At 43.7% G+C, this 15,188-nt stretch overlaps 1 protein-coding gene across 14 annotated transcripts in view; it reads left to right on the top strand.

Moving 5' to 3' along the window:
* The window catches only part of Pphln1 (periphilin 1), a 143,061-nt gene that overhangs the window by 294 nt on the left and 127,579 nt on the right, over nucleotides 1-15,188 (top strand). For 2 of the 14 annotated variants that reach the window (XM_029569193.1, XM_029569196.1), the window contains exons 1-2: nucleotides 394-616; nucleotides 8,651-8,742. In XM_029569193.1, the coding sequence (XP_029425053.1) occupies nucleotides 505-616; nucleotides 8,651-8,742 (204 nt within the window). In that variant the 5' untranslated portion in view covers nucleotides 394-504. Of the gene's footprint in view, nucleotides 1-389; nucleotides 617-8,650; nucleotides 8,743-15,188 lie in introns of those variants that run through there. The other 12 variants (XM_029569201.1, XM_029569199.1, XM_008844847.3 and 9 more) reach the window with 10 other exon arrangements.

Consider the following 15,188-nt stretch of genomic DNA (forward strand, 5'->3'; position numbering starts at 1 on the left):
AGCGGAGAGTGCAGGATTTCTGAGCGGTAGCCTCTGTCTCAAGGTCAGGAAGTCGGCATTTTTTTTTTTTTTAAACATATTCAGCTCTAAGTAGGTACTTTCAGAGACCCTGAAAAAAGTGCACAAATGGCCCTTTTTCTTACTGTCGGGAATCCCCGTGTAGTTGGGGAGACAAAGCCGACGTGGGGAGTCGGAGTCCCGCAGAATGACCCGTTCTTGAGTGTTGGTGTGGACCGAGGTGTCGGGTCCTGACATCCTCACTCTGTACACCTGGAGTGGGCACGCACCGGTTATTCCCGGACGGGTTGTAACAGTCCCTTGGTTCCTGCAGAGAAAGCAATGCGTGGTAGTTTACCCTTCACTTCTACCCGCCAGCACGTACAGACCAGGCCTCTGCCCACTCCCCGGGAGCCCGTGTGCCTGCAGCCTCCGGGAAGCCAGAGCCGCTCCTGCAGCCTGCACAGCCTGAAGCCGTGGGATGCAGCGGAGTTTGGGGAGGCCTTAATGCCTCGGCGTCCACCCGGGACCGCCAGGGCCGCCAGTTCTCTCGGCAAACTTGTGGCAGCCAAACCTACCATGCTTCACATCCCCGTTGTCCTGGGTTACCGCCCAAGATGTAAGGCCGCTTGCTACGTCGCCTGCTGTTCTGTGTCCTCTCCCGGCGGAGGCTTTCTTCTCTCCACGCCTCGGCACTGCACCTACATACCCAGCCTTGCTTTGAAGCCCTCCTTCGCCTCCCGACCTCGCTTACCTGTCCTTTTCCCATTTCAGTGGCGCTCTGTTTCTAACGCCTATGTTTTAAGGTGGGCCGTGAGTCCATCTCTCCCCAACGGATTTTTCTTCTTAAAATGCTTTTTTCTCTTCAGTGTCTTGGCCTCTCCTTTCTCTTTTGGGCTTTTGATTTCCCGGTCCACTTCTACTTTTGTCTATTAATATAACTCCACATCTGCCACCCCCCCCTCGCCCCCCTTTCTTAGCAGGGTCTCCCAGTGGTCTGAAACTGATGATCTTCCTGGTCTCCTGCTGTTTACGCTATTTTACGGTATTCCCTAAGTTCCCATAGAGTAAGGGCCCTCTGTTTCACCTGGTGTCTTAGCTGCTTGTCTCTGAGTTTTTTTCAGGTAAACTAGGTTATGGGGGAGGGTGTGCTTCTCTTTGGAATGCTGTTGAAGGTTACTAGCACTGAAACTGGTTTCACAGCTTAAGGCAATTAACAATGAATATGAAAGAACCTGACTGAACTAGCTTGCCGCCACTTAACTACAACTAATTGTGGCTAGTAAGGGTGTCATCTCTGGTGCTGCCAATCATCCAGTTTGTGTGAGAACAGTTCACATACACATTTTTTTTTAAGACAGGGTCACACTATGGGCACTCACTATGTAGACCCTCCTGCCTCTGCCTCTCCAGTGCTGGGATTAAAGACATGCCCCACCATACCAGGATCAGACATTTAAAAAAAAAATTTTTTTTTAAATGTTAGTGAAAGAAAATGTTCTTAAACAAAAAAGCACAAACCAGATAAAAGTCAAATGTAGTCTGTCAGTGGCCAGTTTGGGATCTGCGTTAGGAGGTGGGCCTTGATTCATGGTTGGAGACAAGTGAGAGACTGGGAGGAAGTGCCCACTTCTGGGTGGAAAGTACCTAGATCCAGGCTCCATATGCCACTCTGCTGCAGGGAGGCACCATAATGCTTTTTGGAGAAAATAGGTGAGGTGGAAAATAAAAGGAGAGGGAGGGGAGAGAACTTTGGGTTTATGTTTATAAGAAATCCTTTGACTTCTTGATTAGGGAAGCCACCCATTGAAAATACACAGCAACAGTTGACTACTGTCCTGAGTGGGGCGGTTACTTGACAGTACCTGTCCTGAGTGTGTCACTGCTTCTCGGGAGAGCTTATGACAGGCGCATACAGAACAGAAGAGATTCTCCACACGACCTATTGGTTGCAATATGTATTTATCACATAGTTAAAGCATAACAATACACATCAACACAAACACTCAAGGGGAAACCCGTTCCTCTAGCAATTCAGAGTCCCAAAGTCTCAAGGGAATACCTTCCAGAGGTTAGTCCTTCCAGTACTCCATGTGGAGTCACTCAGCGTCTGCCGTGATCACTGCATTCTCCCGGCTGGAGCTGTCAATTCACAGGCTCTGATCACATCTGGTCGTGGCAAGCTCTCTCTAATCCTAGAGCAGACCAAGATTCTGCTGGAGTTCTCGATCTGGTCTCAAACAGAATTTCGGCCTGGCCTTGGGCAGAATTTCGGTCTCTCGGGTGATATGTCGGGATGAGGCCCACAGAGTCAGCGTCTTTGTAGCCCAGTATTGATGAAGTCCTCGAGCTGTCAGTTTTTGTGTTTCTTTTTTGGCTGGAGTCCTTCTGACTTAGTAACTTCAGCTGTTTCTTGAGATAGGCTTCTCCCATAGGATTACTTATCTATCACACACAGGCATTCAAGCTACTTAGTTTCGACTCTCACAGTTTTTTCTGTGTGAAGTGATAAGTGAGCCTGAGAAGCCAGAAGTTCCTAGTTTCTAGTTTCATTTCAAAGTCACTCTTAATATCCATCTTACTTTATCCCTAATTTCCTGATACATTCAGTACAACTACCTACTTCTGGGTGAGTGGAGGGTTTGACACTGAAAGGAGGCCGACCAGTTAAGATCTTAAGTTCCATCTAGAGTGGAAATAAAGTTGGGATTTATAAATATTGTGTATAAGGAAATATTGTGTATACTTTCAGTTAATTTATACTTAGAATGGACAATCAGGAATCTCCTAAGGGTTTAATGCAATATAGTGGGGCTCACAAATGAAGTAATTTTTTTTGTCTTTTTGAGACAGGGTCTCCTTGTAGCCCTAGCTGGCCTGGATTTGCTATGGAGACCAGGCTGGCCTTGAACTCACAAAGATCCGCCTGCCTCTGCCTCCTGAGTGCTGGGATTAAAGGCGTGTGCCACCATGCCCGGCAAGAAGTAATGTTTTAAAACTATATTGTCAAAAAATAAAAATAAAAAAAAACTATATTGTTGATGCAAAAACCAAAACTCTCACCTAAAAGGGGATGAGAGAGAGTATAATCTGGAGCCGAGTAGGAGTGACCACGGTTCAGGAATACAGATTCAGTTTCTCCCAACATCTTAATAGTTTCATTAAGTTTTTATAGTAACAGAACAAAGAAAGTCATAAATCAAGGCACTTTTCAAATACATTGGTGGAAACATGAGGTAGGTCGGTTACAGCAAAGTTGGGAAATCTCTGCTGTAAGCCTCAGATGCTGTCTGATGAGATTCTAAGCCTTTGGTTGGTGGAAGCTAGTGGTCTGTCAATACCATCTAAAAGGTTTCAATTTTCACAAGGATATTTGGTCAAATCCAAAGGTGGGCGATGAATGACTGTTAAGGAGACTAATGATAGCCCAGGATAAATTGTACTTGGGCTTCAGACCTTGAACATCGCAACCTCTGCAGTCTCTAAAAGTTTCAATCAGCCCACCTTCTAGAAGGCTCAGTGTAAGAAAGTGGGGTTTTTTCCCAGGGGCTTTATTCATAGTTCCCCCATTGGCCACACATCATACTTTGTACATGTGGGGCCAAGTATTAATTTTCCTTGGTTCTTGTGAAGGCTCATTCCTGGGATCTGATGTAGATGAGGCTGAGTAGTAGGAGAATAGCAGTCTCCAGTAGAGAATAGCTGGCAGAACCATTGAGGAAGAGATGGCTGGATCATAGCATCAAAATCTGCTGCTAGTATGGTCTGGGTCTCACTTCTTTTCCTCTGTATTTGACATAACACCTGACATGTTTTATTTATTTAAAAAAAGTTTTTTTGTGTGTGTGTTACCTACATGTAGGTAATGCACCCATGTTATGCAGTGTTCCTGGAGGTCAGAAGAGGGTGTTGAATCTCCTGGAGCTGGATAGTTGTTAGCCACCATGTGGGCGCTGGGATTTGAACCTGGGTCCTCTGCAGGAGCAGTCAGTGCTCTCGAGTCATCTCTCCAGCCCCTTACATTTTTAATCTTAATAGAAAGGAAAATGAGACTCTAATAGGAGTTACTGTGACAGTGACCTTTTAAATTTTTTTTACTTTTCATACTTTAATTATATTTTGTGTGTATGTGTTGTATTTGCTTGTATCCATTATGTTTTTGTGTTGGCCTTGCATGTGCCATGGAGATCAAAGGACAGTTTGGGGAGTTAGTTTTCTCTTACCGTGTGGATTATGGGTTATCAGACTTGATTATCTGCTGAACCATCTTGCCAGCTCTTTTTTTTTTTTTTTTTGTAGTAAAATGGTGTTATTTAATTTTTTTAATTGATATTTTTAATATTTTTAGATATTTTTATTTTATCTCTATGAATGTTTTCCTGTATGCATGTGGGTATACCATGTGCATGCCTTGTGCCCTTAGAAGAAGGGCATAGAAGAAGGCATCTGATCCTCTGGAATTGGAGTTAAGGATGGGTATTAGCTGCCATATGGGTACTAGGAACCAGGATCTTCTAGAAGAGCAGCTCTTAACTGCTGAGCCATCTCTCCTGTCTCCTATTTTTTTTTTTTTTTAAAGAGACAGGGTCTTTCCTGCTGTTCTGGAACCCTCTATGTAGACCAGGCTGACCTCAGATCTGCCTGCCTCTGCCTCCTGAGTGCTGGGATTAAGGGTGACCACCAGGCCTGGCTCTGGTTAATATTTTTTAATCCTAGTTTAACAGTACTACCAGACATTCTAAACAATCAAGAAATACCAGCCCTTAAGGGATAAAAAATCATGGTATTTGGAGTGGCAACATTTCAACTTTCACAACCATTGTAGTTTTAATCAGTTAATCAGCCTTTGAATCAGAAGATTCACTGTAAAGTGCAGTTCCTTCCTGGGACTTTTCATTCACTGATTTTTGTTGTGTTTTGCATTTTTTGGGACAGGGACTCCCTGGAGTCCCAGTTGGCCTGGAACTTGTTCTGTAGACCAGGCTGGTCTGGATCTCAGAGATCCACCTACCTCTGCCTTCAGACTGCTGGGATGAAAGGCCTACACTACCATGCCCGGCTCACTGGGTATTTTTAAATGATGCCTAAAAACATAAAAATGGGCTTGGGGCGGCGGGCTGGAGAGATGGTTCACTGGTTAAGAGTTCTCACTTCTCCTGCAGAGGACCTGGGTTCAATTCTGAGCATCCATATGGCAGCTAACAACTGTAACTCCAGTTTCAGGGGATCTGACACCCTCTTCTGACCACCTCTGGCATTCCATGACAAGGGTGTACTTACACACATGCAGGCAATATACTCATAGACATAAAAGTAAAAACAAGTAAGTAGAAATTGTATGTATTAGTGGAGTAATACTTAAAAACTTAAATTATGCAGTGTTTCAATAGGTAAACATTTGTTTCTTCAAATATGACTTCTTTATGGTACAAACTTAAAATTCTAGATTTTTGAAGTCGATAGGACATTATTGTCAGTAGTCACTGTACTATACAGAACATCAGACTTCCTGCCCCTCCCCGGCTAACTTCTCTAGGCTTCCCTTTTCCCTTGGCCCCTTGGCTTCTGGTAACCACCATTCCAGTCTCAACTAAGACGCCTTGGGGCTTTTCTTTCTGTGTGTTTCTTGAGACAAGGTCTTGCTCTCCACAGCCCTGGCTGCTTAAACTGGGTATGCAGACTTGGCTGGCCTTGAACTTACAAGGTCCTGCTTCTCTTGGGTTATAGGCCCACACTACTACACCTGGCTCAAAAGCAGTATTAGTAGAGTGGCTCGTGAAGCTAGTTAAGAGTGAAGTGCTTTAAAGGTGCTGAATTGTGGTGGGAGTTGGAGGCCAGCCTAGTCTACTAGTGACTTCTGGGCCAGCCAGGGCCACATAACGAAGCTGTGTGTCAAAGTACCACCCCTGCCCCAGTCTTCAGTTTGCGTAGTTGACTGTGGGAGCAGGCCGTGGTTTCCTTGCCTCCACCTTCTGGCCTCCTCCTCTAACCCAGTCTTTTCTTTTCTTTTGTTTTTTGAGATAGGGTCTTACCATGTAGCCCTGGCTGACCTGAAACACACTATGTAGACCAGGCTGTCCTCAAACTCAGAGATCTGTCTGCCTGCCTCTGCCTCCTGAGTAATGGGATTAGAGTCCTGTGTGTTGTGTCTCCCCCAAGTTCATTTTGTATGCTGCCAAGTTCACCTTCTAGAGTGATTCCTCCCCCCTCCCCCATTCCCAGGCCTAAAAGCCTTGTCTGGAATTTTACTTTGTTGTCATTTAATGCCCTTGAATCTGTTCTCTTAGGGCTTGCTTGCTCCCTTTGTGATAGTGTCATAGTTGGAAAAGGGCTGGGACTTCAGAGTTCGGAAGGGACTGAGTCGGACTCCAGCCTCATTTAACCCGTGAATTTCAGTTTTGAGAGCTTCTAGTTTCCACGTGGAATGTAGGATGGTATCTCTACCATTAGGGTAGTATGAGTAAAGGGTTTACATGTTTTGAAACTTCGTTGCAAATTCTTGCACATAGGAGAGGAAAGGGAAACTCACCGGGTGCCTGAGTAGGTAGGTGCATTCGCAGGTGTTTGCAGTCGGCTTCTGACCTCCGTGGGCCTTGCATGGCATGGGTGCACTTACCTACATGCAGGCAATACATACATACACATAAAATAAAATAATAAACATTAAAAAAAAACAAAGTCAACCAAGACACCAAAAATATTGTTGCCTGAATTCTCAATTATTTAGAACACGTGATCACTTTCTGCCAAATACAAGACTGTAGGGATGTTTAGTCAGAGAATGCTAATTTTTTTTTTTTTTGGTCTTTTTGAGACAGGCTCTCCCTGCAGCCCCAGCTGGCCTGGAACTCACTATGTAGACCAGGCTGGCCTTGAACTCACAGAAATCCACCTGCCTCTGCCTCCCAAGTGCTGGGGTTACAGGCGTGCACCACCACACCTGGCGTGATTTTTAAACAGAAGTATTTTAAAGTCAGTCTTTTCGGTTGGACTGGTGAGATGGCTCAGTGGTTAAGAGCTGATCTTGCAGACCCAGGTTGGGTTCCAGCACCCATATGACTGCTAACACCTGTCTATAACTTCAGTTCCAGGGGATCGATGCCCTCTTCTTGCCTCTTTGGGCATTGTACACGTGGTGCTACATACCTTAGGCAAAACACTTGCATCCATAAAATCAACATAGATTTAAAAAAATGTATAAAGACAATGTTCTTGATTTTATAGCTAAAAATGGCCATAAATATCTAGTAAATTCTCCTAAGAGATAAGCATTTGCTCAGCTCTCAACAGGCAAGGCCCCAAGTTCTTAGTCTTTCACAGAAAAGCTACGGCAGCTCCATCTGTGGCTGCTCTAAGTGGCCTCTTTTCCACCTGTCATCTACTCTCTTTGCCTATCCTGCCTCCTGCCTGTTCAGTTTTACTTTTCATCTGCCCTTGAAGCTGTGTGCCCTTGGACTCTAATGTGCCCCGTTCACCCACTGCCCAGATTGTAAGCTTACAATGGAGGAATCATTTCTTTTAGAAAGAAGATATCCTCTCCTCTCCAAATTGAATAGTGATAAAACTTTCATTTTAATTTTAAAATTTACAAATGTTTTTACACTAGAATAAACTTGTATCATTACAAATAAAATCAAGGAGCTGGAGAGATGGCTCAGTGGTTAAAAACACTTGCTGCTCTTACAGAGCACCCAGGTTGGGTTTTCCGCATCAACATGGTGGCTTACAAACAATTGTAACTGTAGTTCCAGGAGATCTGATGCCTTCTGGCCTCTGTGGGCATTGTTTGCATGTGATACACTTAAATACATCCAGGCAAAATGCTCATACACATGAGGTACAGATAAATAAGATTATGATTGTCTTATTTCTGTAGTTAAGGTTACTTCAGTGTGTGTTATGTATGTTTTTGCACCTTTATATCTTTTTCTACATTAAACATAGAGATGAGGTTCTAAGATTGCAGAAAACAAAACACTCTTAACACAGATCAGTCATCGGCAGGTCAAGTAGCTTTGGCAGTCTGATTTGCAGACTATTAAATGATACCTTTTCTGTTTTGTTTTAATGTGACAGTGAAGAACTATATGGGGGAACATTTGTATTGGCCCTTTAAGTGTTGTTGAAGATGGGCAGGGCATGGTGGTGCACACCTTTAGTCCTAGCACTTGGGAGGCAGGCAGATCTCTGTGTTCGAGGCCAGCCTGGTCTCCTTAGTGAATCCAGTCCAGCTGTGGCTATAGGGAGACCCTGTCTCAAAAAACAAACAAAACAAAAAAACCCAAGTGTGTTGAAGACAGAAGGCAGGGCACACCTTAAAAATACCTCAGATGGCTGGGCGTGGTGGTGCACGCCTTTAATCCCAGCACTTGGGAGGCGGAGGCAGAGGCTGGCGGATATTTGTGAATTCGAGGCCAGCCTGGTCTACACAGTGAGTTCCAGGACAGCTGGGGCTACAAGGAGACCCTGTCTCAAAAAGACCAAAACAAAACCAAAAAACCTCAGAATTGGAAGAAGCATTGCATTACTCACCCTTCCCTGTGGTTACCCCTGCTCCCTTAAGATGTGGAAAACACATGTGGAAGGCAGTCATCTACTTCTTACTGTCTTATTTACTCACAACATAAAGCCATGATTTTTGCTTTCTCTGTAGTGGCTTGTGCAAGTGATGAAATGTGGTCTGAGGGACGATATGACTACGAACGACTTCCAAGAGAGCGATTTCCTCCTCGGACTCACCCCAGTGTAAGTTTAGTGTGTGATATCACATGCTGCACCAAAGTTTGTCTTGTTAACAGCATCTTCAGATAGTAGATGTTTTTCAGTATGGTGGAAAAATAGGCCAACTTTATCTTTGCAAGTTAGAAAATAATTGGTAACATTTTATTTAAATAGGAATTATATTTTATACTTAAATTTCTAGAATAAAGATTTTGTTTTAGTTTGTGAGGTTAGCACTCACTCTACTGGTGAGCTCCAGCCTAGTGTTTTGTTTTGTTTCTTACTTTGAGACAGAGTCTTGCTAAGTTGCCTAGACTAATCTTGAGTTCCATCTGTCCTGTGCAGGCCCTGCCCTTGTGAGCCTCCTACCTTAGCCTTCCAGGTAACTAGGGTTACAGGACTGTTTAACCAGGGCTGGTAGACAGTGTGGTACTTAATCTTACAAATCACTTAGCTGAGCAGTGCCATCTTCAGGGTTGTCATTAGTCTGAATTACAGGTCAGGTTGAGATTGATATAAGGTGATTTAAGATTTAAAAAAAGAGAGAAAGCCCATTATATTTTAGAGTGGGCAGACATAATTATTAGCACATGTCATTTCTTTCCAGGTTATAGAGTTTGCTTCTAATCAAAAGCATAATGGTTTTAAAATTTTTAACTTGATAAAATTATTTTATAGTTCACCTAGAAAGATTAAAAACTGATAGGGGTTAAGTGTGAGAAAGCTATAACATATGGATGGGAAAAGGGATAGTTTTCAAAAGAATTTTAAGTCTTTTTTTCCCCTCCACCAAGAATATATCTTGTTGGTAGAAATTTATAGCAGCAGCTGGGCAGCAGCTGCAGAAGTGTGTGCTTTTTTCTTGAGTAGGCTCAGTTGGGGAGTGGGAAAAGCAGAGTGTATCTATTCAAGATTGTAAGGTGAGCGCTGGGCCCAAGCAGAGGAGGCTACTGAAGAGTCTGACTCAGTTACTGAGGTAATGTACTATGATGGCCTCAAGAAGAGGGCGTGAGACTGCGAGGGAGAGGTCGAAGGCCACGTGAGGGAAAGATAAGCAGTTGGTGTTTAGAGCATGGGGCTTCCAAGATGGAAAAGTTGTGAGTGAAATTCAGTGTGTTGATGGGCATAGAGGGTTAGTTAGTGGAGCTGAGGGACTTGTGATACAGTTCAGTTGCTACAGTACTGGCCTAGCATGCATGAGGCCCTGGGTTGGATCCCCAGCACTTCAGAAAGGGGTAGGGGAAGACAGGTTGCAAGTGACAGAAGTCCTTATTGAATGAGCATTTTGTAGTAAAACTTAAACAACCAGGCATTTTTATCTAATGTCATTTCTTTGTGTGTATGTGTAAATGTGAAACAGGCTTTTTTGTTCCTCTCAAAAAGGAATTTTGTCAACACCAGTAAGCAGGTAGGAGACATTGTGTCACTGGTATGCTTACAATCAGAGTAGATACGCTCCGTCTGGCAAATCGTCCTTCCTCATGGTGTCTGACTGCTTGGGTATTCTTGCAGGAGGAGCCTGGATTGCTCTTTTGTTTTTGAGAGCAGAGAATCTACCCAGACCTAGTTCAGGCTCATTTTTCTTCTTTTTCTTTACTTCCGTTAGTTGTTCCCCAGTCACACTTTGCTAATTTATAAACCTATATTCCTATGTTCTTCTTCTCTAGAATCGAGGTGCATTTTTTTTCCCCTCACTAAACTTAATCTTATTTTAATTGGTAATTTTAAGCTTCTTCTTTTCAACATATATTTGGCCCTTCAGAGGGCTCTGTCCCCTTGCCATCCATGTTATGTCTACATTGTAGTCAAATACAGTGTAGGTTCTCAATCTATTTTCCTTACATGGTAAAATCTAGGAATCCATTCTCAGGAGGACCACCCCACCCCCCATTTGTTCTGAGAAAGGATCTTGTGTAGCTGCGCTGGCCTGAGTTCCTGCCTCATCCTCTTGCCTCTACCATCGAGTGCTGAGATTACGGGCATGCTCCAAAATGATACTTGGCTGAAGCCACTGAGGTTGGAACATAAGTACTGTTGTGGGAAAAATCAGGCAGGACATTGGGAATTTACAGGAAGCAGGTATTTTCTCTGGCTGCAAACTGGTCCAGGAGGCTCAAACGGTAAAGTCTGGACCCCGATTAAGGGAAGTTCACATATTTCATAAGTATTACATATTCAAAAGTATCATAGTAAAGTTTCATTTTTTAGAATAGTTTAAAAGTTTCCAAAGAAGGGCAGGAAGTTGCAGGTGCTTACCACAGCTGTCTGGCTGGGGCTAGAGGTATGATGTCCCCACCTCAGCTAGATGCCATAGGTGTAACCACAATTCTTTCTAGCTGTGCCAGTGTCCTAACCACAAACTTGTCAGCTGAACTCTACTGACAGAAACACAGAAGACAAGGATTAAAGTCCATAGTTTTAATTTTTAAAATTATTTTTTAAGTTTTAGAAAAACTTTGAGAATTTCATACATGCATATAAGGTGTTTTGATCAAATCCATGCTCACTCCCTCCCCTCCAACATTCCCTCCTCTGAAGAGGTAACCCTAAAATCTTTTAAGGATTAAATAAAAGCTCCCAAATACTTGACATTTTTGGCCTTTGGAACAGAGTATGTTGCTGACAGGCCCAAGGACAGTGTGACTTTTAGCCACGAAACTGGCTACTTTTCTTTGGGGTCTTTTTATACTAACTGCCTAGCCAATTCCTACTTCCTATTCTTACCACACCATCCTCTGAAGAGGTTACCCAGCTTGTGGATAGGGAATCTGGATGCAGACCACTCTGGCTTCTTCCATGCTGAACAGGATGTAGGGTCAGTCAATTGGAGTACCCCTTCAGTGGGTCTATCCTAAAAGAATCCCAAATTGCATAACTATTGTCTCTAAGGGGAGAAAGAATGGCAATTTTCAAATGTTCATATGAGAGTCCATTGGAGTTTCTTGACAAGGGCTTCCAAAAGCATCCCTCTATTGGGTTCTTCCACATTTCTCTTTTGTCTTCCAGTTGGGCTTGTTGACGGTTGTGCTCATTCATTAAAGGAGTGCCAAGCAGGGTCACTGGACCCTCACCAGCTACTCTTCCCAGCCAACTAGTCCAGCCTTGGAAGATACAGTTTTAATATTTTGTTATTTTTATTTTATGTGTATGAGTGTTATACCTGCATGTAGGTAAGTGCACCCATGTTGTACAATGCCCACAAAGGACAGAAGAGGCTGTCAGATCCCCTAGAACTGTAGTTTTGGACAGTTGTTAGCTGCCATGTGGAGGCTGAGATTCGAACTCGGGTCTTCTACAGGAACAGTTAGTGTTCTTAACTGCTGAGCCATCTCTCCAGCCCTCAAAAGCCCATAGTTTTAAATATGCCATTAGGCCTTGCATCACTACGATTATAGAAAAAACATTTTATTTACTTATTTACTTATCTTTTTTTCAGTTCTTTGAGACAGGCTCACATGTGGCACAGACTGGCCTTAAACTCACTAAGTAGTTGAAGATGAACTTCAAGTCCTGCTCATCCTGCCTCTACTTCTAAGTGCTGGGATTACAGGCACATGCCACCTCCCAGCTTTTTATTTTGTTTTGTTTTTTGAAACTGGGCATCACTTTTTGACACAGGCTGACTTGGAATTCACAATTTAGACCAGGTCGTCCTTGAACTCAGGGCAGTCCTCCTGCCTTGGCTTCTCAGGTTCTGGGTATAGATATGAGTTACTAGACCCAGCTCAAGAACAGATTTGTGTTTTGTAATACGTACTTCCTTCATAGGCACGTTAGCTTTCCATTTCTGTATCACACATCGGAGATGATCATCTTACAAAGAGGAGGTTATTTTGGCTTATGGAGGTTTTAGTCCACAATGAATTGGGCTTTTGGTGAGATAGCATGTCATAATGGGAGTGTTCCAGAGCCAAAGCACTCACCTCATGGAGGGAGGGAGGGAGGGAGGGAGAGAGGGAGAGAGAGAGGGAGGGAGGGAGGTAAAGAGTATTGGGGAACCCTGCTGTTAGGGTCGCAGTCTCTCCATGTCAGGATAGCTGCTAGCCGGCTTGGCACATAATGGAGAGACTCCCCTTTTTCAGCAGGGCGCCTCCTGCTCTCCTCCTGGCTCTCTTTGAAGTGCCTGCCACAGATGCCTTACTGGAAACATGACCTCTGGCATAGAAACTACCAGGTTTTTCTATGTGATAATCAGGCATTGTCTGACAGCCTGATAGAAGCCCACCGCCTCATGTAAATAAAGCATCCTAGGAGCACCTATCAGCTGAGGCTTTTGCTACTGCCTCCACACTATAAATTCTCTAGTTTCCCCCTAATAAATCGAAGCTGTATTACTGAACTTGGCTGAAGCTGTATCACTGAATTTGTCTGGAGCTGAGCTGTGTTTTACTGTGCCTGGGACCAGCGTGTGAGCAGTCTTCCCGGAGGGAGCTGTCCCTCCGTCAACATACACTCACGCGACGCTTCTGCGCTCCCTGCTTTGCTCTCCCTGCCCCCCGCGGACCGGTGGCCAATGACTGCGGGCACAGAGGGAGCGTCCTGCAGCTTGGCGCAGAGCCCCCTGCAGCTTGGCACAGAACCCGCCAGGCATCTTGCAGCCCCCTGCAGAGCTTGCACTCACCACGGCTGCCGCGGACCTACCCATCTGTAGAGCCTGCACTCCCAGCCACGGAGAGCCAGAGAGACCCACCCCAGCAGCGAGACCCGCCAGCCAACAAAAGAGAGTGAGAGAGCTGGAGAGAGCCAGAGCCCACATTCTCTTTAGAGGACATATCCCCAGGGACCTGAAGCTGTCCCACCAGGCAGTAGGCATTAACTGCTCTACCACACAAAGACACTCATACTGTGGCAATAAGTTGTAAAGAAGCAGGAACTAGGGGTTTGATTACTATATATTTAAAGTAGTGATGAGTGTAAAGCCTTCCAAGTGCTGGAAGGTACTTACAGTCATGTATCACCATGTCTTGTGAAAAAGTAATTTTATATTCACATTTGATTCAAATGGACTGAGTTAGATATTGGACAAGAGTGTTTAACAGTAAGAGTAGAAATATAAGTGCAGCTAGTATTTCTGACATCAGATTGAATAAATACCTTATTTAAAGTTTTAAAACCTTGGCTTATATAAAGCAGAGATCACCCACTCTTATTTTAAAAATCATATTTCAGAAGCCAGGCGTGGTGGCGCATGCCTGTTGTCCCAGCACTTGGGAGGCAGAGGCAGGTGGATCTCTGTGAGTTCAAGGCCAGCCTGGTCTACATAGTAAGTTCCAGGACAGCTGGGGCTACCGGGAGACCCTCCTTCAAAAAAAAAAAAAAAAAAAAAATTACATTTCAGGGTGGTGTGCATGCCTTTTTTCTCAGCACTTGGGAGGAAGAGGCATGTGGATCTCTGTGAAATTGAGGCTGACCTGATAGTAAGTTCGTGGCCAGCCAGGGCTGGGTAATGAGACCCTGTGTAAACAAAAAAATTCTTATGGCATATGGCAGGTACAGGATGCTTATAAGTAGGATTGTTCATAAGAGCTTCACCCTGGCAGCAGCCTGAATGTTTAAAGCAGAATGGATAAACTGTTTCAATAATTGTTCAGCAGCCTGCTAGATGCAGCAGCACAGATGAACTCTACACACAGAGTACTGACCAGAAGCCAGACATAAGATTATGTCTCACAGAGTTCCTTTTATATAAAGTTCCCAAACAAGCCAAAGTAGCCAGCAACCTGATTAGTATTGGGTAGAGGAGGTAGAGACCAGGAGAGAGTTCAAGAAACATTTGTTATGCTAGGAAGCTGATTGACTTGATGTGGGCAGTAGGTCACTACAGCGTTTACCTTGTAAAAATTTATCTAGTAGTATGTTAATGATTTGTTTAGTTTTGTAAATATGCCGTACTTCAATAATTTTGATGAAGGTAGAGTTTTCAATTTTTTACTCTGTGTGTGTGTGTGTGTGTGTGTGTGTGTGTGTGTACACATGTAGGAGTCAGAGGACAACTTGCAGGAGTCCATTCTCTCCTTCTACCATGTGTGAGTGCTGAGATTATAGGTACATACCGTCAGGCCTGCCTTGATATTTCTTAAATTCTTGTCATTGATTATTTCTCTTAAGAGAGTTCAGCCAATCAAAACAAAGTCTTTGTTGAATTTAAAACTTGATTTTGTGAATATCTGAGTCTTTGTAGAGATTGTACGGGATTTATATGGGTTCCAAATAGTCTCAAATGTGAATGGAACCAAACTGTAATCCCAAAAATTCTTTTGTACGATTTGAAAGTCGTCTATTTACTGCAGTAGTTCAGGTACACATAACTCCATTTACACTGCTTATAGGGTTGAAATAATCCTGTTTCCCACTTATAGTCCCTGAATAGTCTTGCTTAAAATCTTCACATTAATTGCTTAATTCCTCTTGTTTTTGAGTCATGTTTTTAAATTTTATTTTTACGTTTTATAGTGTTTGAATTCAGGGCC

This window comes from Nannospalax galili, unplaced genomic scaffold (assembly GCF_000622305.1).
Source record: "Nannospalax galili isolate Female #2095 unplaced genomic scaffold, S.galili_v1.0 scaffold1022, whole genome shotgun sequence".
Taxonomy (NCBI): domain Eukaryota; kingdom Metazoa; phylum Chordata; class Mammalia; order Rodentia; family Spalacidae; genus Nannospalax; species Nannospalax galili.